This window comes from Stegostoma tigrinum, chromosome 8 (assembly GCF_030684315.1).
Source record: "Stegostoma tigrinum isolate sSteTig4 chromosome 8, sSteTig4.hap1, whole genome shotgun sequence".
Lineage (NCBI taxonomy): Eukaryota > Metazoa > Chordata > Chondrichthyes > Orectolobiformes > Stegostomatidae > Stegostoma > Stegostoma tigrinum.
In genome coordinates this window covers 40,296,291-40,321,702 of record NC_081361.1, presented here as the reverse complement: position 1 = coordinate 40,321,702, position 25,412 = coordinate 40,296,291, and the positions used below count along the sequence as shown (strand labels likewise).

General features: G+C 41.9%; 1 protein-coding gene across 2 annotated transcripts in view; it reads left to right on the top strand.

The window, feature by feature from the left end:
• The first annotated feature begins 672 nt into the window (after positions 1-672).
• lrrc39 (leucine rich repeat containing 39) overlaps positions 673-25,412 on the top strand; it is a 36,137-nt gene continuing 11,397 nt past the window's right edge. The window contains exons 1-6 of one of the 2 annotated variants that reach the window (XM_048539788.2): positions 673-1,299; positions 8,713-8,869; positions 15,103-15,239; positions 17,314-17,459; positions 23,610-23,762; positions 25,278-25,411. In XM_048539788.2, coding sequence (XP_048395745.1) covers positions 1,066-1,299; positions 8,713-8,869; positions 15,103-15,239; positions 17,314-17,459; positions 23,610-23,762; positions 25,278-25,411 — 961 coding nt within the window. In that variant the 5' untranslated portion in view covers positions 673-1,065. The remainder of the gene's footprint in view (positions 1,300-8,712; positions 8,870-15,102; positions 15,240-17,313; positions 17,460-23,609; positions 23,763-25,277; position 25,412) is intronic. The other variant, XM_048539787.2, reaches the window with a different exon arrangement.

Sequence of the window (25,412 nt, the reverse complement as noted above, 5' to 3'; positions counted from 1 at the left end):
ACAGCCTTTTGAAGCACAGAGTCCTACATCATGAGCTGTTCCAGATGAACCTCAAAATTACTGCATCTCTGTCCAGACTTCCATTGCAAACGCACATTCAAGGAGATGTACGACATTTTGTTACACTTGCACCTACTGTGAGGGCAGCTTGCAGTGACGCAGAGAGTCCAGGTCTACGCAGTTAGGGAAGATCCTTCTCGCTTTGGCATTTCCCCTGGATGCACCGGTTTCCTTCTACAGCCCAAGGATGTGCAGTCTGGGTGGATTGGCCATGGAAAAGGCAGGGTCACAGGGACAGGACAGGGGGATGATTCAGTGTGGGAGACCCTTAGAAGGGTTGGTGTACACGCTGGGCTGAGTGGTCTGCTTCCACACGAGGGATTCGATGCCCAAGCACATTTCACGTGACCGACCTGTCGGCAACAGTTTATTTTTCAATTATAGCCTCCTGACACCAGTCAAACTTCTGTCTTGTAAAACCATTTCAAGGACCTTCATAAGTTTTTTTTAAAAAAATGCTACCCATTTACGAACACAGGGTTTTAGATTCCTTCAAGATATCTGGTGAACATCTCAAGAAATGCCTCATTGAACGCTTTCGGGCGAGATGCAGAAACGCCTATCTCATTCTTTTTCTGGGGGAGGGTTTTGTCTGGAGTATGCAAAGGGGGCGGCTGTGCGGGAAAATGGACCCTAAACACTTGGGTGAAACGTTACACCAGGCCACAAAACAAAAGCGGCCACTGTGTCTCGCCTCCTGGGCTGAAGAGGTCTCTTCATGAAGTCACCGGTTAAATTTAGACTCAGCGTGGCATTTGTGTCCGGGATCACAACCTAGAGCTGTACCATTGAAAATCAGACAGGTTCCTCTGGGAGATTTAGTCCCACTGGGTGGGGGTGGGTCAGAGTTATCCCCGGGGGAGGGTGTTTGGGCGGTTGGAGTAGAGGCGTCTCCCTCCCTAGTAGCGCAGCCCCGACTGCGGGAGATTCCTGCTGCCCAACCCGGGGACAGCGTCCGTCTGTGTGGCCTAAGAGGGGAGGCCAGGCAGCTATATACGAGAAACCATGATGGGGGTGTCGGTGTGTGGCGGCTCAGTTTGCACGGTGAGAGCACTTTGGGAAGGAAGGATTCAAAGGCTGAAGGAAGAATATGAGAAAGAGAGAGCGCGGTCGGAAAGGAAGGCGCCCACAGGGCTAACGATGGTGTGGCAGAACCGAATAAATCTGGCCAGGCTCAAAGAGAAAGTGGTTACCGAAGAGGGAAGAGTTGTGCTGAGGATTGAGAAGGAGAAATGGAAGGTCAGTAAACGTGTGACTAAAGTGATCCCGAGGGAAGCTGACAAGCGCATGGGGGAGGGGAGGGAATGGAGCGGGTGCCTGCTAGAAATTGCCTCATGTAAAGCATAAGCAGTACAAGCAGGTTGGGCCGAATGGCCTGTTCTGTTGCTTCTAATGTTCTAATTATTACTGAGAAGACACTAAGCTTTTTTTTGTCTCTAAACCAGGAGGAGGTGGTGGATGTTAATGTCACCGGAATAGTCATTGAAGGTCCCAGAATAAAGTTCATATTGCCCCCATGGCACATGGTGAAATTTGCCCTCGTTTAATAAGGCTGTTATGTTGATTGTAATTAAAACTCTGTTCAGGGGAAGGGAATCTACCATCCTTACCTGGTCTGACCTACATGTAACTCCAGACCCACAGTATTGAGTTGCACTCCTAACTGTCTGGCAAACATCTGAGAACCAGGTTCAAGTCCCACCCATTGCAAAGGTGTGTCAGAATGTTTCTCTGAACATGTTTATGAGGAGGGGAAAGATAGCAGGGCATGGGCATTAAATTGCCTTGCCGTTGACACCCACATCCTATTTTTAAAAAAAAGTGAGAAGGAGACAACAAACTACACCATAAAACACTGTGCCTGGACCATGGAGATGCCGCAGGAGCTGTTAACTGAAACTTGACGTCCAGATATTGTAGATCAAAGTGACTTTCTGCACCACTGCAACTACAGGATGTGTTCCTGTCACCCACACAGTCTCAGTATGTGTGGTGTCACTACCGCAAGTACCAAATGCGCTTATTTTGGTCACACAGTGATGGTCAAAATGATTACAAATTGAGTTTCATGATTGCTCAGTGAATAACATTCCCATGAAGAAATCATTTGTCTGGTCAGTGCTGTAGTCTTCTCTCTAGTCAGGGCAGTAAGGTGGTGACTGGAGGGAGGTACACCTGTAGATAGAGATATGAAAGTGTGGAGGTGGATGAACACAGCAGGCCAAGCAGCATCTCAGGAGCACAAAAGCTGACGTTTCGGGCCTAGACCCTTCATCAGAAAAGGGGGATGGGGAGAGGGTTCTGAAATAAACAGGGAGAGAGAGGCAGGCGGACCGAAGATGCATAGAGGAGAAGATAGGTGGGGAGGACAGACAGGTCAAGGGGACGGGATGAGGTTAGTAGGCAGGAAATGGAGGTGTGGCTTGAAGTGGGAGGGGGAAAAGGTGAGAGGAAGAACAGGTTAGGGAGGTGGGCACGAGCTGGGCTGGTTTTGGGATGTGGTCGGAGGAGGGGAGGTTTTGAAGCTTGTGAAATCCACATTGATACCATTGGGCTGCAGGATTCCCAAGCGGAATCTGCGTTGCTGTTCCTGTAACCATCGGGTGGCATTGTTGTGGCACTGCAGGAGGCCCAGGATGGACGTGTCGTCTAAGGAATGGGAGGGGGAGTTGAAATGGTTTGCAACGGGGAGGTGCAGTTGTTTATTGCGAACCAAGCGTAGGTGTTGTGCAAAGCGGTTCCCAAGCCTCCGCTTGGTTTCCCCAATGTAGAGGAAGCCACAACGGGTACAGCGGATGCAGTAGACCACATTGGCAGATGTGCAGGTGAACATCGGCTTGATGTGGTAAGTCTTCTTAGGGCCTGGGATGTGGGTGTGGGGACAAGTGTAGCCCTTCATGCAGTTGCAGGGGAAAGTGCCGGGTTTGGTGGGGTTGGAGGGCAGTGTGGAGTGGACAAGGCAGTCCTAGAGAGAGTGGTCTCTCCAGAAGGCAGATAAGGGTGGGGACGGAAAAATGTCTCTGGTGTTGGGGTCGGATTGTAGATGGCGGAAGTGTCGGAGGATGATGCGTTGTATCCGGAGGTTGGTGGAGTGGTATGTGAGGACTGGGGGGATTCTCTTTTGGCGGTTATTGTGGGGGTGGGGTGTGAGGGATGAGTTGCGGGAAATGCGGGAGACATGGTCGAGGGCATTCTCGACCACTGCAAGGTCGGGGGGGATGTTGCAGTCCTTGAAGAACGATGACATGTGGGATATACAGGAGTGGAATGCCTTATCCTGGGAGCAGATGCGGCGGAGGCGAAGGAATTGGGAATAGGGGATTGAATTTTTGCAGGAAGTAGGTGGGAGGAGGTGTATTTTAGGTAGCTGTGCGGGTCAGTGGGCTTGAAATGGATATCGGGAAACCAAGCGGAGGCTTGGGGACCGCTTTGCACAACACCTACACTCGGTTCGCAATAAACAACTGCACCTCCCAGTTGCAAACCATTTCAACTCCCCCTCCCACTCCTTGGACGACATGTCCATCCTGGGCCTCCTGCAGTGCCACAGCAATGCCACCCGAAGGTTGCAGGAACAGCAACTCATATTCCGCTTGGGAACCCTGCAGCTCAATGGTATCAATGTGGATTTCATAAGCTTCAAAATCTCCCCTCCCCCTACTGCATCCCAAAACCAGCCCAGCTCGTCCCCACCTCCCTAACCTGTTCTTCCTCGCACCTATCCCCTCCTCCCACCTCAAGCCACACCTCCATTTCCTACCTACTAACCTCATCCCACCCCCTCGACCTGTCCGTCCACCCCGGGCTGACCTATCCCCTCCCTACCTCCCCACCTACACTCACCTCTACAGGCTCCATCCCCATTCCCTTTTACCTTGTCTGTCTCCTCCCCACCTATCTTCTCTACCCATCTTCGATCTGCCTCCCCCCTCTCCATATTTATTTCAGAATTCTCTCCCCATCCCCCTTTTCTGAAGAAGGATCTAGGCCCGAAACGTCAGCTTTTGTGCTCCTGAGATGCTGCTTGGCCTGCTGTGTTCATCCAGCCTCACACTTTGTTATCTCCTCATATAGTAGTGTCATTGTTGACTGACTCGCAGAGTTTTAAATGGACCAATTATCCTGGGTAGGGTTGAGCCACACACCACCACCACCACCAATGCTACCTCCAGACCCATGAAAGAGCACCCCACCACTCACACTCACACTCACACTCACACTCTTAGAGACTTAGGCAATGTGTGTCAGGGAAGTGAAGGGGTTTTGAGCATTATCACAGGGAGGTGTCAGTACTGTTTGGGAAGCGGATCTTAACTGCATTGGTGTTGGGGGGAATGGGGTCTGAGTTGTGTTGGTGGAGGAGGGATGTGATCTGAGCCTTGTCAGTGTGGGATGGATGGGGTGTGAGCTCCTGAATGGCGTTCTGAGATGCCACTGTTAATAGTTCCACCAGGGCATAGTGCGCGTATCTTAAATCAACCTGTTGAGAAATGTTGTGAGACATTTCCAGACGTAATCACCTGGCCCAAAGGCAGGGACCCTACAAGTGCCCTCTGGAATACTTTGTAGGTATTTTGAATTCAACCAGTTCAGAGAAGTTATGACACACCACTGGAATAAGTAGAACTTGAACCCAGGCCTCCTGGCTCAGAGGTAGTGTCACTACCACTGCACCACAACAGCCATCTGGGACATTCTGTAAAGTGTCAGGGACCCATATTTCACCAGCTTGGACTGATTACCCACAATGAGTGCTGGAATTATCAGTGATTAATTTGGAATATTGAATGATTTTGGCAATCCTAAACAACAAGAGATATCACTTTGAATTTGGATAAAGCCTCGCTTACAATTATCCCAATTTCTTTGAATTGCCATGGTGAAATGCAGTGTCCGCCAACTGGGATCGAAGAAGTCACACCCATTGTGATTAGTGACCATTTATTCACCTGCCTTTCTGGAGGGCTCTTGGAAGAATTGAATGGCAAAGTGCTCAACAGTAAAGCTGAAATGATTGTATTTCCAAACGTTTCACTTGTTGCTTGGTAACAGTTCATTGTTGTTTGACCTTTCTTTAAAGAAGTTGTCCCATTTAGATTCAACGCATTAAAACATGTTTATGAAGCTGTTGAATAAAAGCAAAACACTGTGCGTGCTGGAAATCTGAAAAAGACCGGGAAATGCTGGAGCAACTCGCTAGGTCTGGCTGTGTGTAGAGAGATACGGGGTTAACATTTTGACTCCAATTTGAGTCAGAACCAAAGAGTCGAACCGTACACAAAATGTTAAACTCTTGTTTTCCTGAATTTCTCCAGCATTGACTGTTTATTAAACTTCCATTCAAATCCAGATCTGTGCCATCTGTCTCATCTACTTTCATACTGAGATCGTAGTTAATGTGATCTTTGGAATTAGAAAAAAATTCCCATTGCAATAGCTGGCATCATACCACGACCAATTAACATTCCTTTCTTTGTGTCAATATATTAAATTTTAAACTTGTCAAAAAAATGTTCTGTGTAACTGCAATGCATGACTGTGCAGGAGGTTGGAACAGTGTTTTCTGTAACATATTAAATTTCATTTTTACAAGTATCACTGAGTAATTCAAAGTTTTGGAAACACTTTAAAGATAATTTTAAAAAAAGCTTCCCCCACCTTTCTGACTGCAATTCCTTTGCATGAAAGTATAACATGGGAGACATGTATTTTCATACTGCCTTTCACAACCTTAGACATTGTAAAGTCCTTTGCAGACAATTAACAACTTTCAGCAATGTCGTCAAGACATCTATGCTGAATTATTTTGCCAATTTCATAGAATCGTCACAGAGTCCCTGTGTGGAAGCGGGCCATTTGGCCCATTGAGTCCACATTGAGCTTCCGAAGAGCATCCTGCTCAAACCCTTCCGTACCTATACTGGCCCGAAACCACACCTTTTCCTCTGTTACGTTGATGACTGTATCGGCGCTGCCTCGTGCTCCTACAAGGAGCTCGAACAGTTCATCCTCTTCACCAACACCTTCCACCCCAACCTTAAGTTCACCTGGACCATCTCTAACACCTCCCTCACCTTCCTGGACCTCTCAGTGTCCACCTCGGGCAATCAGCTAGAAACCGATGTCCATTTCAAGCCCACTGACTCCCATAGCTACCTAGAATACACCTCCTCTCACCCACCTTCCTGCAAAAATGCCATCACCAATTCCCAATTCCTTCGCCTCTGCCACATCTGCTCCCAGGATAAGGCATTCCACTCCCATACATCTCAGATGTTCTCGTCCTCGTTTTTCAAGCACCGCAACTCCCCCCCGCAATGGTTGAGAACGCCCTTGACCGTGTCTGCCACATTTCCCGCAACTCATCCCTCATACCCCCTCCCTGCAATAACTGCCAAAAGAGAATTCCGCTCGTCCTCACATACCAGCCCACCAAACTCCGGATCCAACATATCATCCTCTGACACTTCTGCCATCTGCAATCCGACCCCACCACCAAAGACATTTTCCATCCTCACCCTTGTCTGCTTTCCAGAGGGACCACTCTCTCCGTGACTCCGTTGTCCGCTCCACACTCCCCTTCAACCCCACCAGCCCCGGCATTTTCCCTGCAACCGCATGAAGTGCTACACCTGCCCCTACACCTCCTCCCTCACCCCCATCCCAGGCCCTAAGAAGACTTTCCACGTCAAGCAGATGTTCACCTGCACATCTGCTAATGTGGTATACTGTCTCTGCTGTATCCGTTGTGGCCTCCTCTACATCGGGCAAATCAAGCAGAGGCTTGGGGACCGCTTTGCAAAACACCTACGCTGGGTTTACCCTAAACAACTGCACCTCCCAGTCACGAACCATTTCAACTCCCCCTCCCACTCCTTGGACGACATGTCGATCCTGGGCCTCCTGCAGTGCCACAACGATGCCACCCGAAGGTTGCAGGAACAGCAACTCATATTCTGCTTGGGAACCCTGCAGCCCAATGGTATCAACGTGGATTTCACAAGCTTCAAAATCTCCCCTCCCTCAACCGCATCCCAAAACCAGCCCAGCTCATCCCCACCTCCCTAACCTGTTCTTCCTCTCACCTATCCCCTCCTCCCACCTCAAGCCACACCTCCATTTCCTACGTAATAACCTCATCCCGCCCCCTTGACCTGTCCGTCCTCCCTGGACTGACCTATCTCCTCCCCACCTACACTCACCTTTACTGGCTCCAACCCCACCTCTTTGACTTGTCTGTCTCCTCTCCACCTATCTTCTCCTCTACCCAACTTCGATCCGCCTCCCCTCTCTCCCTATTTATTTCAGAATCTCCTTCCCCTCCCCCATTTCTGATGAAGGGCCTAGGCCCGAAACGTCAGTCTTCCTGCTCCTATGATGCTGCTTGGCCTGCTGTGTTCATCTAGTTCTACACCTTGTTGTCTCAGATTCTCCAGCATCTGCAGCTCCTACTATCTCTGTCCCTGCAACCCTGCATTTTCCATGGCTAATCCACCCAGCTTGCACATCTCTGGATATTATGATCAATTTAGCATGGCCAGTCCACCTAACCTGCACATATTTGGGTTGTGGGAGGAAACTGGAGCACCCGGAGAAAACCCACGTAGACAGGGAGAGAATGTGCAAACTCCACACAGATGCTTGACCGAGGGTGGAATCAAACCCAGGTCCCTGGCGCTGTGAGGCTGCAGTCACCATGAGTAAAAGCTTCCCACATGTATGATGTCTCATCCCCTAAGCAGCTAAAATATCCCACTTGTTTAATTCTTGTATACGATGATGATGTATTCTACATGATCTTAGCTTTATTCCTTGGCATAAAGTCATAGAGATGTACAGCCTGGAAACACGCCCTTCGGTTCAACTTGACCATGCTGACCAGCTATCCGAAATAAATCTAGTCCCGTTTGCTGGCATTTGGACCATATCCCTCTAAACTCTTCCTGTTCATGAACCCATCCAGATCTCTTTTAAATGTTGTAATCACACCAGCCTCCTCCACTACCTCTAGCCACTCATCCCATGTATATACTACCCTCTGCATGAAAAAGGTGCCCCTTAGGTCCCTTTTATATCTTTCCCCTCTCACCTTAAACCTATGCCCTCTAGTTTTGGACTCCCCCACCCCAGAGAAAAGACCTTGCCTATTTATCCTGGCCGTGCCTTTCATGATTTTACAAACCTCTATAAAGTCAGACCTCAGCCTCTGACGCTCCAGGGAAAATAGCCCCAGCCCATTTAGCCCCTCCCTACAGTTAAAATCCTCAGTCTTTTGTCATTTTCAGACTCCTAACACTCAGGATAAGCCTGTAGCTCTTCTTTGCCTTAAGCTTATGGAACTAGTGAGTTTAAGGAGTTAGAGGGCGTAAAGTGGAAGAGATTAACTATATCTTGTTAATTTGCTAATCGCTCTGCCACACTTTGAATCAATGAATCATTGCTTGTGCTATTCCCGAATGTATACAGAAGTTGTCCAATGTTAATTTGACTCTGATTGTTGCTTTCCTTTTTATTTGATTGCTGTCACATTTTGAGACAGTTCAGGTGAAACATGGAGGCATTTATTTCAGTTTGTTACAGTTATGCTGGCAGAACATGATTAATTTGTAAATTTTACTGCAGTGATTGCTAACACTTCACTTTACTTCTCAGACGCTACCAGATGCACTACAACAAATGACATATATACAAGCATGGCAGATTCACAGAACGAGCTTGGAAATTATTCCTCGATTTATTGGAAAATTTGATAATCTCCTTGTACTGGATTTGTCACGCAATTCAGTCAGGGAGATTCCCAAGGAAATAGGTTTGTATAAGTGAATTTTAGACACTTATGGTGAGTAGGACTATTCTCTTTTATTATATGTAACACTATGTTACTAAAATATAACTATTTATCTCCAGTAAATAAATCTAAATTATTTCACATTCTATCTTAGAATCATTAATCTTAGAAATTTGCAGCACAGACAGAGGTTAATTGGCTCATCGCTCCTTTACTGACATTTTGAAAGAGCAATTGTACTTTATCCTACAGCTCCACTCCCTGGTCTGTCACCTTGTCACTATCCTTAAGTACTTGTCCAAGTTCTTTTTGAAATTAATTAACAAATCAGCTTCCATCATCTTTTCAGATACAGTAGTCCAAAACGTGATAACTGAGTGAAATAAAATCTCTTAATCTCCCCTCTAGATTTTCCATGAATGATTTGAGTTATTGACTTTCTTACTGAAGGGCAATAGTTTTGTTCTTCTACTCGACTAAAACCTCCCAATATCCTGAAAATCCCTTAAAGTTTTAACAAAGATTTATAGCTCGGGTTGTGGATGAGGTTGTTGACTTGCTCGCTGAGCTGGCTTGTTCTCGTTCTCACGTTTCGTCACCATTCTAGGTAACATCATCAGTGAGGCCTCCAATGAAGTGGTGTTATTCTACTCCGCTTGGAATTTATACTGTCCGGTCCATTAGGGTGAGTAGTGTCCTTTCTGGTTTTGATCTATTTGGGTTTGTATATGGGGCCCTATTCTATATGTTTGTTGATTGCATTATGGGTGGAGAACTGTGTCTCCAGGAATTCCCGTGCGTGTCTATATTTGGCTTGGGCTCCTATGGTTACCTTGTCCCAGTTAAACTGATGGCTTTCATTGTCTGAGTGCACAGATGTGAAGGAGAGCTTGTCATGTCGTCTTGCTGCTAACTGATGTTCATGTATTACATATTCAGATGTAATGTTTGTGGCAGTCGTTGCATGGTATTTTGTAAACTGTGTTGGTTCTGCATCTCATAAGGATTAAAGACCCCATTCCCACTACATGCAAAACCAAGATAACAAAGTGTGGGGCTGGATAAACACAGCAGACCAAGCAGGATCTTAGGAGCACAAAAGCTCCATGTGGTGAAGAGTCTAGGCCCGAAACATCAGCTTTTGTGCTCCTGAGATGCTGCTTGGCCTGCTGTGTTCATCCAGCTCCACACTTTGTTATCTTGGATTCTCCAGCATCTGCAGTTCCCATTATCTCTGACATGCAGAACCAATGTGGTTTACAAAATACCATGCAACGACTGCCACAAATGTTATTTCAAGCAGACAGGAAGGAAACTGACCACTAGAATACATGAACATCAGCTAGAAGCAAAACGACACAATGAACTCTCCTTCATATCTGTGCACTCAGACAATGAAGGCCATCAGTTTACCTGGGACAAGGTAACCATAGTAGCCCAAGCCAAACACAGACATGCACAGGAATTCCTAGAGGCATAATTCTCTAACCGTAATGCAATCAACAATTAGAAAGAATTGGACCCCTTTTGCAAACCCACACAGATCAAAACTGGAAATAACACTACTGACCATAACGGACTGGACATTATAAATTCCAAGCAGACTGGAACCACATTGCTTCATCAGAGGCCTCACTGAAGATGTCACCAAGCATGGTGATGAAAAGTCTGAATGAGAACAAGCCAGTTTGTCGATCAAGTCAATGACCATATTCTGAAAATCCTCGGAGGTCACCCATTGCATTCTCAGTTCCAAAGAGAGCAATCCTTACTTTTCAAACCTTTCTCATAACTGAATCCCCTGTCTCTGATATCATCCTGATGAATTGTTTCTGGATCCTTTCTAAATCCCTATAACTTTCCTAAAATGTGATGCCCAGAATTGTCCACAGTTCTATAACTGAGGCTGAATCACTGATTTATGGTGTTCTAGCATAATCTCTTTGCTATAATATTAAAAGGTTACAATTATAAACCATGTGGCCTTCTTAAAATCATCTTAATAATTTGCCCTGCCACCTTTGTGGATTTGTCTATATGGTTTTTATCAAACATAGAATCCCTACAATGTGAGAACAGGCCCTTCGGCCCAACAAGTCCACACCAACACAAAGTGCATCCCACCCAGAGCTATCCACCTAATGCACACACACCTGAACACTACAGGAAATTTAGTGTGGCTAGTCCACCTAATCTGCACATCTTTGGACTGTGGGAGGAAACCAGAGCAAACCCACGCAGACACAGGGAGAATGTGCAAACTCCACACAGACAGTCACCCGAGGCTGAAATTGAACCCAGGTCCCTGGCACTGTGAGACAGCAGTGCTAACCACTGAGCCACCGTGCCGCCCCAAATGTACAGTCTTAAAGCTGTTGCTTCTGAGGTCGCCCTCCCATTTAATTAATATTCCACTGTAACACAAGGTTTTTTTTGTGTAACATTAGTTTTACAGTTAATCACAGAAGTATTTGTCTAACTTACTCATGTGACTCAAACATTGATTGCATAATCTCCAGTGTTGTACTGAGGAAGTTATGTGCAGAGAGGCTAGAAACAGCTGTTAATTCTATTTGTTACAAAGGTGATTTAAAACCCTGTCATACATTAACTTGTAATCAGCAACTGGAAATTAGGTCAAGTTTTATTTGCCACTGCTGTTAAGTAAGAGACAAACAAAGGCAGGATATGAACTGAAACCAATCTGTAAACCCCGTGTGTTACTGGCATGGACTGGACCCATTCTGAAGAATGGTCACCAAACCCGAAATCTGCTTTGTCTCCACCGACGCTGCCAGCCCTGCTGGGTTTTCTAACAATTTCTGTTTTTGTTCCTGCGCAGTGTTATCAAAGGCACTGTCTCAGGCACATGTTCTCATTGTTTTCAGCATGCTTTCAAAACCACAATTTTGAAACCAACATAAGCTGAATGATTTGAAACTCCTTTGCACGGAGTGGCTGCTATTTAATTTCCAGTACCATTCATCCAGGTTAGAGACCTAGCTGAAGGAAAATTAAAATGAAAGTGTACAAATATGATCTGTGAAATGTAAGATTGGGAAAAGTTTTCTGCTTTTAGGCTTTCTTATTCTCCAGACAGACCCCAGAGCAGTTACTGTTTATCTATAGATTGTACTCACTGGGAAATGCAAGAATTCCAGCCAGTGCCCAAGAGCTTGTCCTTGATTTCAACATCCATTTTTACGATACAAGGGCCAGAATCGTGAGGATATGATAACATTGCAATCGTATAAATAGAACGTCCAGAGTTGTTTTTGAGAAATGCCAAATGTAATTAATTAATTTTACATTGAAATATTCTCTTCCACCTCCTAGAATTCTGTCTCCCCCCATCCTGGATTGGATTCAATAGAATTGCCAGCTATTCTTTGATACTCTAAGTGAACTTTTTTATGTGTGAACCTTGCTAATAAACACTGGCATGTTGTTGCACTGTGGGAATTTTACACCATGGCTGGTGCTTCCACTTATCCAATTTATATTCTAACATGGATTTTTAGTTATTTTGTTTTTAAAAATCTCCCCTCTTTGAAAACTGACATATGCACACAACCTTCAAGTCTAGGAGTGAACATAACAAACTCTGTGGGGTGTTGTCTTAAAAGTATTTTGACCAAGTAACAATTAATTCAGGAAAAAATTATTATTTTAATTGTCTCAAGTATTGGTTTGCAGTTGAAGTCACTGCCCACAAAAGTTGTTGGCACTGGGATTTCTTTCTGGACCAGCTTTGGATGTTTGAATGTGTCTTTTCTAGAAACAGAGCTAGTTGATTCCACATTCTGTTTTGGGAAACTCCCTCTTATATTGGTATGGTCTTTGAGTGAGTTTCCAACTCTCAAATTTTGAGAGGGTTTCTATGGAAAAAGAGGGGAGAAGGCTGTTGCTCCAGGCAAAGTTTCTCTCTAATTCTCTCTTCCTCTTTCTCTTTAAATCTAATCTCGTTTCATCCATTAATTGGGTAATGTTACTTATTTCTGAAAGTGTTGCAGATCTGGTATTTCTATCCCAGCAGCTTGTTCCTTGCAAATACAGTCTTCGTCAAACTGCATGAAAACAGAGCCTTCAGCCCACCTTCTCCATGTTGACCAGCCTTCCTAAACTGGACTGGTCCCATTTTCCTGTATTTGGCCATATTCCTTTAAACCTTAATGCAGAAGCAAATTACAGCAGATGCTGGAATCTGTACTGAAAACAAAAAATGCTGAAAATCACAGATCAAACAGCATCTGTGGAGGGACAGCAAGCTAACATTTTGCGTCTACGTGACTCCAAATCTTTCCTACCCATGTACCTAAGCAAATTGTCCTCTGGCAATGTGTTCCATACATGCACCACCCTCTCTGTGAAAATGTTACCCCTCAGGTCCCTTTTAAATCTTTTCACCTTCTCATCTTAAACCTATGCCCTTAGTTTTGGACTCCCCTACCCTGGGAAAAATATTTTAGCCATTTACCTTATCTATACCTGTTATGACTTTGTAAATGTGACATTGGTGCTGCTTATAACTGGTTTGTTTTGCTTTGCAGTGTTCTAAAATCTTCCAATGTGTGTTCAGTTAATGATATCGTAAATATTTTGGTAATACACATTGATAACCCAGGGAAAGGAGCAGAATACTGCAGCCACATATTTGACAACTTTGAACATAATTAAATTGCTCAGTCAAATTGAAATGCTTGTTTTAATAGTTAAAAGAAAATAATCCTTATTAAATCAGCAATTTATTCTAAACTCCTACATTAATTTGTGATTAAAGTCAAGTTATTGACCTGGTAAAGAAAGTGACTGAGCGGCAGGAGACAAAGTGTATCAATATTAGGTAGGTGCTGTAATTGAGTGGATGTAACTGGTGCTGTCTTTCGAGGATGTGTTTTGATGGCTGAAGTATTAACTCTTTATTTACAACTTAGATAATGGTATAGAAAGCCACATGTTCAAGTTTTCCAACGATACAATCATAGGCTGCATTATGAACAAGGTGGAAAGAAGTATGAAATGATGAAATATTTGAGCAAACCTGTGGCAAATTGATTTCAGTATGGACAAATGTTACGACTAGTTACAGAAAGTGACGAAATTACAAAAAAGACAGTTAGAGTGCTGGCACTTATATCTGAAGAAGTCAAATTCAAGGAGATAAGAATAATGCTCCGACTGTACAAAGTCCTGATTAGGTCATATCTGGATTACTGTAAGCAGTAAACTACCATTTTTTGGAGGCATGTATTTATATTTGTCTGAGAGGGGAGGCAAAGTGCAAGTTCAAGTATAGAGTTTTATTTTTTCACAGGATGTAGGAGCCGTTGATCGAGCCAGTATTTAATGCCTTTCCTTATTGGCCTTGAGAAGGCACTGGTGAGCCATTACAATTTATTTAGTGTGGGTACATCCTATAGTGCTGTTAAGAGTGGGGTCCTCAGACTTTGATCCAAGCAATAGAATCCAGACTTCAAGGGTTAAATTTCAAGATCAAGCAAATTATTGTTGTATTGCTTGGAACTTAGCAGATGTTTTAAAAATCACCTGGTTAACTTTTCAAGTGAAATTAAGAATGGATTGAGAAACACGAATGGAAGAAGACCAGGACCGGGGTGGGGGGGGGGGCGCATTTGAGCCAGGCAGTTCAGGATCGAAAATATACAATATGTTTACAAAGGGTGGCTGAAGTTTGGAACTCCCTTCACCAGTTGTTCATTTTAAATTCGAAATTGATAAATATTTGTTCACTAAAAGCTACTAAGAGATACAGAGCAAATAAGGGTATGAAGAATTGGATTGCAAATCAGCCATTATCTCCTGAGTGGCAGAACAGGTTGTAAAGATGATGGCCTATTGATGTCTCTATGTTCCAACAACCTGAAAGTCTATCCTAAAAACAGTGTGAATGGTTTTCACATTTTCCTGCATTATAGCAGTCACTGCATTTCAAAGATAGTTAACTGGTTATAAAGCATTTTGGAACTCTTGAGGTCATGAAAGGAACCATGTAAATGAATATTATTTCAAACCAAACCACAATGTTTTGAAGATTTTTTATAAATTGAAAGTTCTAGGGTGAGATTTTCTAGATTGGATTTTGCAATATTTTGTCACATAAGAAATTAAGTGCTATTCAGCTGCAAAATCTGAACAAATAAATTATGCAATGTTATGTTGCTTAACGATAACATAATAGATTAATGTTGGTGACAAAAGCTGACCGTCACACCTTCACCTTCCTCCCCCTGCAGGACAATTGACCAAATTGCGAGAGCTATATGTCAGTTACAACAGATTGCGTGCTGTGCCTGAGGAGCTTGGTGACTGTGAAAATCTGGAGAAACTAGATCTTGCTGTGAACAGGGATCTCTGTGATTTACCTGAACAGGCACGTGTATAAAATTTTAACCAGTTTCTTAAGTTGGGGAAAAATAGTTCCAGAAGATTCTCCATGTTGTTTAAACATGTTCACACAGTGAAGTACAAGGGTCTGTGCAATGTAGCATCAGGTTCAGATTATGGACAACTGGAATTTGTCTCTGAGATCTAAGACCTCTAATGAAAAATGCAATTATGATTGTTATTCATATTGTTATCTTGCCTCACCCCAGTATAGTGAAGCTATCTCTAGAGGGGTTGGTCTCACATCCTGAGGATTATGTCAAGCATCTGGTATAAATCCTGTGTAACATTATATGTCCTGGGTACTTTAGAATTTTGACTTTAAAGGAGTCTCAATGTATTTGAAATAATGAGTCTTCCAGGAAATGAATTCAGGATATGCATGAGCAAGTGTGCGCTTAGTTTTCTCCTGGCCAGGTAGTATACATGGTAAATGAAGTCTCACAGCTGTTGTGCTTGTCTAGCATAAACGTATCTTTGCACTGGATACAATGGAAGTACGATGGAAAAACAATGGAAAACATTGACAACACTCAACCAGTGTCAGTGTACAGAAGGTGGGGTTGAGTTGACATGAAATGCTAACCTCTTCACAAATTTGACATCTTCCATGGAATGATTAAAAATTTTAAAAATTTACTATGTCCTTATTTCAACCATTGCAGGGATTACCACAAGCTGCAATAGAGTTCTAGATGTATGAGTAGAACCAAATCCAAACTGCACAGTTCTATTAAGAGAGTAATTGGATCTCTGAAGCAGCTCTGTGTAATACAAATGATATTTAGATAATCAATCTCAGGATAAATATTTGGCTTGTTTCTGCTATCTTTTCTGTATATTTGGAACTGTGCTTTATAAGTTAGCCTTTCAATCATATTCTTTTTATGCTCATCCTTTTTTCTTGGTTATTTAGACATCTCTGTGTACTATTTTTGTGACACTGACTACTTACAACACAGTCATTTGAAGGGGCATCTTTGTTAATGGAACCTTCAGGGTTGGTGTACAGTCATGCAGCTTAGAATGAACATTGATTACAAGCCTCTTACGAAGGATTTAAATGGAAACACATCTGCACCACTGTCAACAGTTAAAAATAGTTACATCTTTCAAAATTATTTCAAATGTTTGCAAATGTCATAAATATTTTATGTGAAGCCAATGTACATGGTTGCTCAATTGTTGTGTTGCTGCATTACTTAGATTGTGAAATTCAAATAAAACCATGGACCTGAATTATAAAGTAATCATAAAAATCACTGGTAATGGATATAACACAGTGTGGAGCTGGAGGAGCACAGCAGGTCAGGCAGCAGAGGAGCAGGAAAGCTGACGTTTTGCGTCAGTACGCTTCTTCATAAGATCACTGGACTGCATTCTCACTCCATTTGTTTTATTCTTTTATTGTATGTGAGCTTTGCTGGCAAGGCTACCATTTGTTGCACATCTCTAATTGCCCTTGAATAGGTAGAGCAAATCCTCTCTTGAATTACTGCAGTTCATATGCTAACAATTACACTGATCGGCGATGGGAATCTGCAACTCCTAATGATTCTGTTCTCAGAAATTTAGCTCCACATTTGCCTGTTTGAGTGTTTAAGTGTGTAACTTAAAATACATCTATTATTTTTAAAAAATGTTAAATATTTAAATCAAGTCAGATAAATTGAAGCTTGTTTAACTTTTTAACATGAATTTATTCTAGTGTTGCAGCAGCTTTCTGTTGGCAGATTTTGTGAACGTGGCTTCATGTACTGCACTAAGTGATCTGTCCTTTTAAGTTGCACCAGGGAACACCATAGTGCCCTGCTGAGTACAGACAGTGAGGGATACTTCCTCCCTTTAAAATTGAAATTCTTGCCCAGCTGTTGTATTAGGTAGGTTTGTACCTGAATTCTTGGTTAAGAACAACTATGGTTGTGTTCCTGCTGACTGCAAAATCTGGATCACTTGTTTTCCAGTGTACACCATACTTAAATAATGTTTTAAAACAATTCCTCAATAACTTTGGTGGAGGACTGAATTTGTTTAATTGCAAACTATTTTCTCTTCTGTAGCTTTCTCACCTACAAAGACTGTACCATCTTGACCTGTCCATGAACTGTTTCACTATCTTCCCTTCAGCTATTCTCAATATGCACGCACTGGAATGGTTAGATATGGGCAGTAACAAACTGAAGGAACTGCCAGAAGATATAGCCAGGTAATAAACAGCATTCTGAGAAGTAGTTTCTTGATTTTCTGTTCTTCCAAATACTTGAAATTTAAACACTGAAAGCCTTGTAGCATCACAGACTCTTTTAAAAAGTATATTTATTGTGGTAAATATGTACATTGAATTCACAATTTCTGCCGATGTGTTGATAAAAATAATTATCGGTTTCTTTAAGCACTGAGGATATGCGCACATCTTTTATATTAAAAAAAAACGATGAAATCTAAAAGAAAACATAAAGACTTTATATCTGTTTGGACCCATAGGGTTCCATAGGACTTTACCTAGGCAGCTGCTGGAAAATTCCTTAATGATGCATCAACATATTTAATTATAGAAGTAGCCAAATGATGAAAATGGTCTGTCTGGCATTATAATTATTCATGTAATGTATGAAAATATTCATTTTGTTTCATTTCATGTATTTCATTATCAAGTCAGAATTCTTTGTCTTGAGTTGTATTTATTTGACCTTTATTGAAAATAAAACTAAAATACTGTCAATAACTTGAGCCCACAATGTGGAGAAGAACAATGTCAAGCTACAAATGTTCAACTATATGTAGTTACATTTCAGTACTATACATGGTCTTTTTTGACTTCATAAAAATCTTTGACTGTCAACCTGTGAAAGCTTACAGCTTTCAAATTTGGCTGCCCTTAAAAATTTGTCACCACCCTTTCCCTTGCAAGATGTGATCCTTACTAATGAAACCACCACAGAGAACAAGAACAAAGAACAATATAGCACAAGAACAGGCCCTCTAAGCCCACACCACCACATCTTGCCTATCCATGCTAAAACTGTCTTCACTTACAGGATCCGTATCCCTCTATTCCCTTCCTGTTCATGTATTTGTCCTGGTGCTTCTCGATTGCTGCTGTTGTTTCTGCTTCCTCCTCTGGCAATGCGTTCCAGGCACTCACCACCTTTTGTGTGAAAAACTTGCCTCACACATCTCTTTCAAACTCTCCTCCCACTTTGCGCCTTGGACCTGTGTCCCCTAGTAATTGACTCCTTCATCCTGGGAAAAATCCTCACACTTTCCACTGTATCCATGCCATTTACATTCTTATAAACTTCTATTAGGTTGTCCCTCAACCTCCTGCATTCCAGTGAAAACAAACCAAGTCTATCCAACCTTTTTTCATAACTAAATTTCCCCATACCAGGCAACAGTCTTCCAGTAATGTGGTAATCAGAATGGTACACAATATGTAGTGGCCTAACCTCAAAGCTGAAGCCAAACTTGTCTATCATTGTAGTCACTACCCCTTCCAATGAAGGCAAGCATGCCATAAGCCTTTTTTACTACTTTATCTACGTGCGCTACTACCTTCAGTGATCTGTGGACTTGCAAACCCAGATCCCATTGCATATCAATACTCCTAAGGGTTCTGCCGTTCACTATCATTTCCACCTCTACTTGACCTCCCAAAAAATTGATCAAGTTTTTTGAGGAGGTGACGAAATATGTTTGACCTCCCACAATGCACCACCTCACATTTGTCCGGAATAAACTCTGCCATTTTTCTGCCTATGCCTCTAACTGATCTATATCCTGTTGTATCAATACCCCTGTCAATTCTCCTCACTATCCACAACTCCAGCAATCTTTGTATCACCCAACTAATTAGACCAACTATGTTTTCCTCCTCATCATTTATGTAGACCATATATAGCAGAAGTCCTACCACGCTTCCAGTGGAATGCAACTAGTCACAACCCTCCATTCTGAAAAGCATCCTTCCACCACTACCCCTCTGTTTCCTATGATTAAGCCAGTTCTGTATCCATCTTGCCAGCTCACCTCTGATACCACGTGACTTCACCTTTTGTACCAATCTGCCACAAGGGACCTTGTCAAAGGCTTTACTGAAATCCATGTAGACAACATCAGCTGCTTTTCCTGCATCAACCATCTTCATAACCTCCTCAAAAAACTTGATCAATTTTTTACAAAATACCCTGTGCCACAGATTCTATCCTAGAAAAGGCTTAGGTCAAACAAAGTTGTGTCATTGCATCAAAATTCTTGCCCATTTTCTTTGCTGAAATACTACATCTCACAGGTAGGGAGGTGATGTGTAGAACAGGTGGGAAACTTTAACCTACACTACCTTCTGTCCAAAACCACTCAAACCTCAGTGTATGAGCTTCGGTATGCAAATGATGCTTATGTGAGCACTAACTCAGATACTGCACTTTCTCCAACGCGTATGAGAAAATAAACCTTTCACTAAAAGTTTAGAAAAATAAGTTCCTCTTCCAACCAGCTCCTATAACATAGCTCCTGCCTTCAAGTAACTCTTTGCCATTTATCTTCATGGACCTTTTCCGCTATGTGGCTTCTTGAAGAAAGCAGTCATGGATGATGAAATTTATGATCACCTCCAATGCACCAACTTATCCTTAGGTCAAGCGAAGAGAACTAAACCCAAAACTAAAGTCATGGTTTAATTGGGAACAGTGATCCTCATTCTCCTGTATGCTTCGGAGACTTGGATGATCTAGAGGATTAACAGTGGAGCCTTTGCAAGACCTGGGGCAAGACAGATGGTTCAACAGCAATTTTCTCCCCCCAGTTCATGTGTTGGAGTGCTAATCATTCAAAACCAGCTGCATTGGTGGAACGTATAGGTCATATGCTCAACATGTTACTCCTGAAGCAACTGCTTTACTGTAACTGCCAGGGGGATAGCAGTAACACTTTAGGGAAGTCCTCAAAGCATCCCTGATGGGGTCAAACATCCCTAACAACTCAAGAGAGCCTTTGATTGGCAAATGCCCAGAATGGAGGAGGTTGGTTTAAGAAGGCATCGAGCACATTGAGGGACTTGTTTGGGAGCATGCAGCATCAGAAACATACAAACACCAAACATCTCGTCCAACTTTTCGTGCACCACCTGCCTTACATGTGATAGAGTCTGAAGAACACATTGCACTTATCTGTCACCTCAGGACCCATTGAAAAGGAAAGGATGTCATCCATGATTTGAAAGGACTTTTGAAGAAGGGTCTAAGAGGACTCATTTCTTTCATAGTAAATCCTACAATGTTACTGCAACAGATTATATGAAAGGTTTACTGTGGTAATGTCATAAACTTTTCACAACATCCTTCCTATGACAGGGAGGCCAGAATTGGATGCAGTATTCCAATAATGACCTAACAAATGTTCTGTAGAGCCGCAACATGACCTCCCAACTTGGCTACTCAATGCATTGACCAATAAAGGCATACCAAAAGCCTTCTTCACTATCCAGTCTACCTGGGACTCCACTTTCTAGGAACTGTGAACTTGTACTCTTTGTTTAGCAACTCTCCCCAGGACCTTATAATTTAGTGAATAAATCTTGCCCTGATTTGCCTTTCCAAAATGCAGCACCTCACATTTAACTAAATTAAACTCCCTTTTGCCACTCCTCGGCCCACTGGCCCATCTGATCAATGTCCCGCTATACACTGAGGTAACCTTCTTCAGTATCCTCTATATCTCTAATTTTGGTGTCATATGCAAACTTACTAACCGTACCTCCTATGTTCACATCCAAGTCATTTATATAAATGACAACGAGCAGTGGACCCATCAGGGATCCTTGTGGCACATCGCTGGTCACAGACCTCAAGTCTGAAAAGCAACCCTCCATCACCACCCTCTGTCTTCTACTTTTGAGTCAGTTCTGTAACAGAGTGGCTAGTTCTCCCTGTACTCCACGTGATCTAACCTTGCTAACCAGTCTATCATGAGGAACCTTGTTCAACGCCTTACTGAAGAGCATACAGATTGCATCCAATGCTCTGCCCTCATCAATCCTCTTTGTTACTTCTTCAAAAATCTCAATCAAATTAGTGATATATGATTCCCCATGCTTAAAGCCATGTTGACTATCCCTAATCAGTCCTTGCCTTTCCAAATACACATAAATTCTGTCCCTCAGGATCCCCTCCAATAACTTGCCCACAACTGATGTCAGACTCACTGGTCGACAATTTCCTGGTTTTTCCTTACGGTGGTAACCACATTAGCCAACCTTAATTCTTCCGGCTTCACCTGTGGCTATCAATGATAAAAATTTCTCAGCAAGGGGCCCAGCAATCATTTCTCTAGCTTCCCACAGAGTCCTAAGGTACAACTGATCAGGTCCTGGGGATTTATCCAGCTTTATACGTTATAAGATTTTCAGCACCTCTTATTCCGTAATATAGTCATTTTTCAAGGTATCTCTATTTATTTTCCAAGTTCTCTAGCTTTCATATCCTTCTCCGGAGTAAACACTGATGCAAAAATACTCATTTAGTATCTCCCCCCATCTCCTGAAGTTCTACACATAGGCAGCTTTGCTGATCTTTAAAGGGGCCCTATTCTCTCTCTCGCTGTTATTTTGTCATTTAATGTATTTGTAGAATCTTTTTGAATTCTCCTTAACTCATTTACCAAAGCTACCTCATGTCCCCTTTTTCCAAAATACACAACTACAGAATTTTGAATGACTACAATAATGGCCATAATGTGGTATATGAAAGATAACATGTTTCCAAAGTACATGTGGAATACAGAAGAGAGTAGTTCTTGTATTTGGTCCTTTCTGAGAAAGACTACCATAACCTCTCTGTAAAGCCCATCTCTTCAGCAGCCAAAATTAATCAGTTTGAGATGAATATTCTACTTTTTGAAATGTCTGTAAAAAGTCTCCCTCAGACAGAAGTAAGTAGGCATAACACACAGTACGTGACAACTAAGGAAAAGAAGACAGTTTGAGGTAGAGAGTGAGAGAAAGGGGTGAGGGGGTGAACTGAGGCGAAGATAGAGGTTTGTGACAGCAGTTAGTTTTCACCCTATTCCAGAATTGAAATATGTGAGTCTAATGTGATTGAGTTACAAACTTAGAAAAAAAATGAAGGGTTAGACTGGCAGAAAAAAATCCCATTTTAAGTTTTTATACAATAAGACATTAAATAACAATTCGGATTAAGTGTTGCATAGGAATAGCAAATTTATCTTCCACAGAAGACTCCTGTCAATGATAGGGATAACTATTTTTCTAAATTATGAAGGGAAGATATTCCCTCAAACTGTAGAGTATTGCTGTCCTTATAACTGAGTATCTTCAACATTTGAGTACACATATTTATTTTGGAAAAATGGCGATGGAGAACTAGATGAAGATTTTGAAAACATCTCTGTACAATATCGAAGTAGGTCAGACATTATTTCAAAGACCATAAATGTATTTCTTAATAGTTTTGCCATTTTTAATTTTTTCCCTGACAGAAAAAACACCATTTGTATTTAGTTTCCTAGGAAGAAAAGTGGATGAGCCATAATTTGCTGTAAAAGTAACAGTGTGACTAATGGTGTAATTTACATGAAAGAGGTACAGCACATTCAAGGTAGAGACCATTAATGTTAAATAACCAGCAAACCGTTCAACCATAAACATTAGTGAAAAATGAAAACTTTGTTCATGCATTCCTGCTAGGTAAACCTGTCATTCATTTTAATTATATGCACAACATATAAAGAGGATATGTAGGAAGTGTCCAAACAGTTACTGTAATTCATTGTAAATGAAAAGCTCTATAAGTATTTCTTCATGCAAGACATGATAGTATTTTGGGCTATTCACGTTAAGAGGCATCACAGCTGAGAAACACCTTAGCATCACATGGTGTTCTTACAAGCGCACATTTAATACATGTCATTGTATTCGTGATCAGAAGTAGAAAATATAACTGATTAGGGCTCAGATAATCAATACCTTGACAAGGATCAGTTAATTTTGTTTAGCAGAAACCGAACCTTGAATCTGGATTTTCAAGTGGTATCTTATCCAGCTACCGGTTGGGTAAACTTGCTTAAACATCAGGAAAGCTACAGTTTTGGATTTCTTAGGGTTGTGGTAGTTGAGAAGGAAGGTATGTGCAGTGAAGGGAAAATATTCTCTTGAACTGTATAGAATTGCTATCTGTGTGAGTGAACATCAAAAACAAGTCAAGTGCAAATATATTTAGTTTGGAAAAATATGACAATAGATAGATGAAAATTTTCAAACATCTCTGCACAATATTTAAGTATATCAGTCGGTATTTCAATCAGCATAAACGTAACTTTTTTTTATCTTCTTCCCATACAGAATGGAAAACCTACACACAATTTGGCTACAGAGGAATGAAATCACTCACTTGCCGGAAGCCATCAGTAAATTGAAAAATCTCAGTACTCTAGTTTTAACTAGTAACAAGCTACAGAAAATCCCAGTTTGTATGGAAGAAATGATCAACTTACGGTAATGAAGCAGTGGAAACTAGTCAGTCCATATGCATTTAGTGATGAGTGTTTTTCTGCTATTTAATTTTAACTGGAGGGAAATTGCTGATTAGTCATTGAAGCAGAAAACAGTAGGTTCTTCACAAGGTCAATCGTGAATTGAGAGAACCTTGGAAGAATTGCATACTGCATGTAGAATTTTCTAATGAATTTCTTGTACTGTCTTGGGGTGAAACCCAGCAGGTCTTAAGAGATTTTAAATACCATTATTTCCCCTCCATTATTATTTCTCCATTATAATATTTAAACCATCAAGTTTCTCCCCTGAATTATTTTTATATTGCATCTGTTTCTACAATTCAGCAATGTACTCATTAAGAAGTCTACCATTTACTTATTGTGTATTTATGGTCTTATCTGCATCTGTCAATAATAGATAATTTACCTTTCTTATACACCAGAAGTTATATTAATCTCCCTTGTTAAGCTGTTCACATTGCCTTTTTGAACCACTTATTACCTCATTTAGAAACATAGAAAATAAGGGCAGATGTAGGCCATCCAGTCCTTAGAGCCTGCTCAACCTTTCAGCACAATCATGGCTCATCGTCCAACTCAGTAACCCTTTCCTGCTTTCCTCCCAATATCCTCTGCTCTCTTTAGCCCCAGGTGCCACATTGAACACCCCTGTCGAAATCATACATATTCATGATGCACCCAATCTAGTGCATTAGTTAAAAATAGATGACCTGACTCTGGATACTGAGTCAGAAGGGAAGGTCAGCTGTTTGCTTTAAAAAAGTATTTTTTTAAAAAAATCAGTCTTTGTTCGACTTTGTGTTAGCCATAGCTTAGTTGGTAGCACTCGTCTTAGAGTCAGAAAGTTCACTTTGGGACGTGAACACAAAAATTAAGGCAGATACATATTTTGTAACCAACCTATTCAGAGCTATTACTACATACCTCTGGAGCAAGTGGGACTTGAAGCCAGGCCTCCTGCCTCAGAGGCAGAGACACTACCACGTCGCCACAAGACCCCTTAAATTAAGGCCGATACTCCTAACGTGTGCATTACAACCAGGTGGCGGGGTGAACCAGCTCTCTTTTTCTGAAACCCCCATGGCTGGCTGCATCAAAGATTTGTTATATTAGCACATATCTACAATCATACTTCAATTAAGATGCAGTTTGCTAGTTCAACAATAAAGGAGCCAATTACAAGGTTTTCTTGAGTGAAATTTAAAAAGAATTTTAATGCTTAATAACCCTAAGGAAAAATAATAAATCCAAGTATATAATTCAGAAGTGAAAGGCCTAGTGCAAAAAGGAAGATCAAGACTATAAAGTTTAGGTAGTCCTTAAGAGTCCTTGGTGTTAGGTTTGATAGCTTAGTTGATGACTTGTATCCTCAGCAGTAGCAACATCTATTACTTTTTTTGAGTTCTTGATAAATGAATATTTCTTTGATTTTCTTCACTTCTGTGATTGTTAAGAATTTTTTATAATTGATCTGACATGGTGATGTATTTGAAAGGTTTGTGAATCTGAGGGATAACCCTCTTCAGCTTCAAGTAACTCTACCCCAATGTGAAAATTCAGAGGAAGAAGAAGACCGTGAACTGTTTGGCATAGAATTCATGCAAGCCTACATTGAAGAATTAAAAAATAG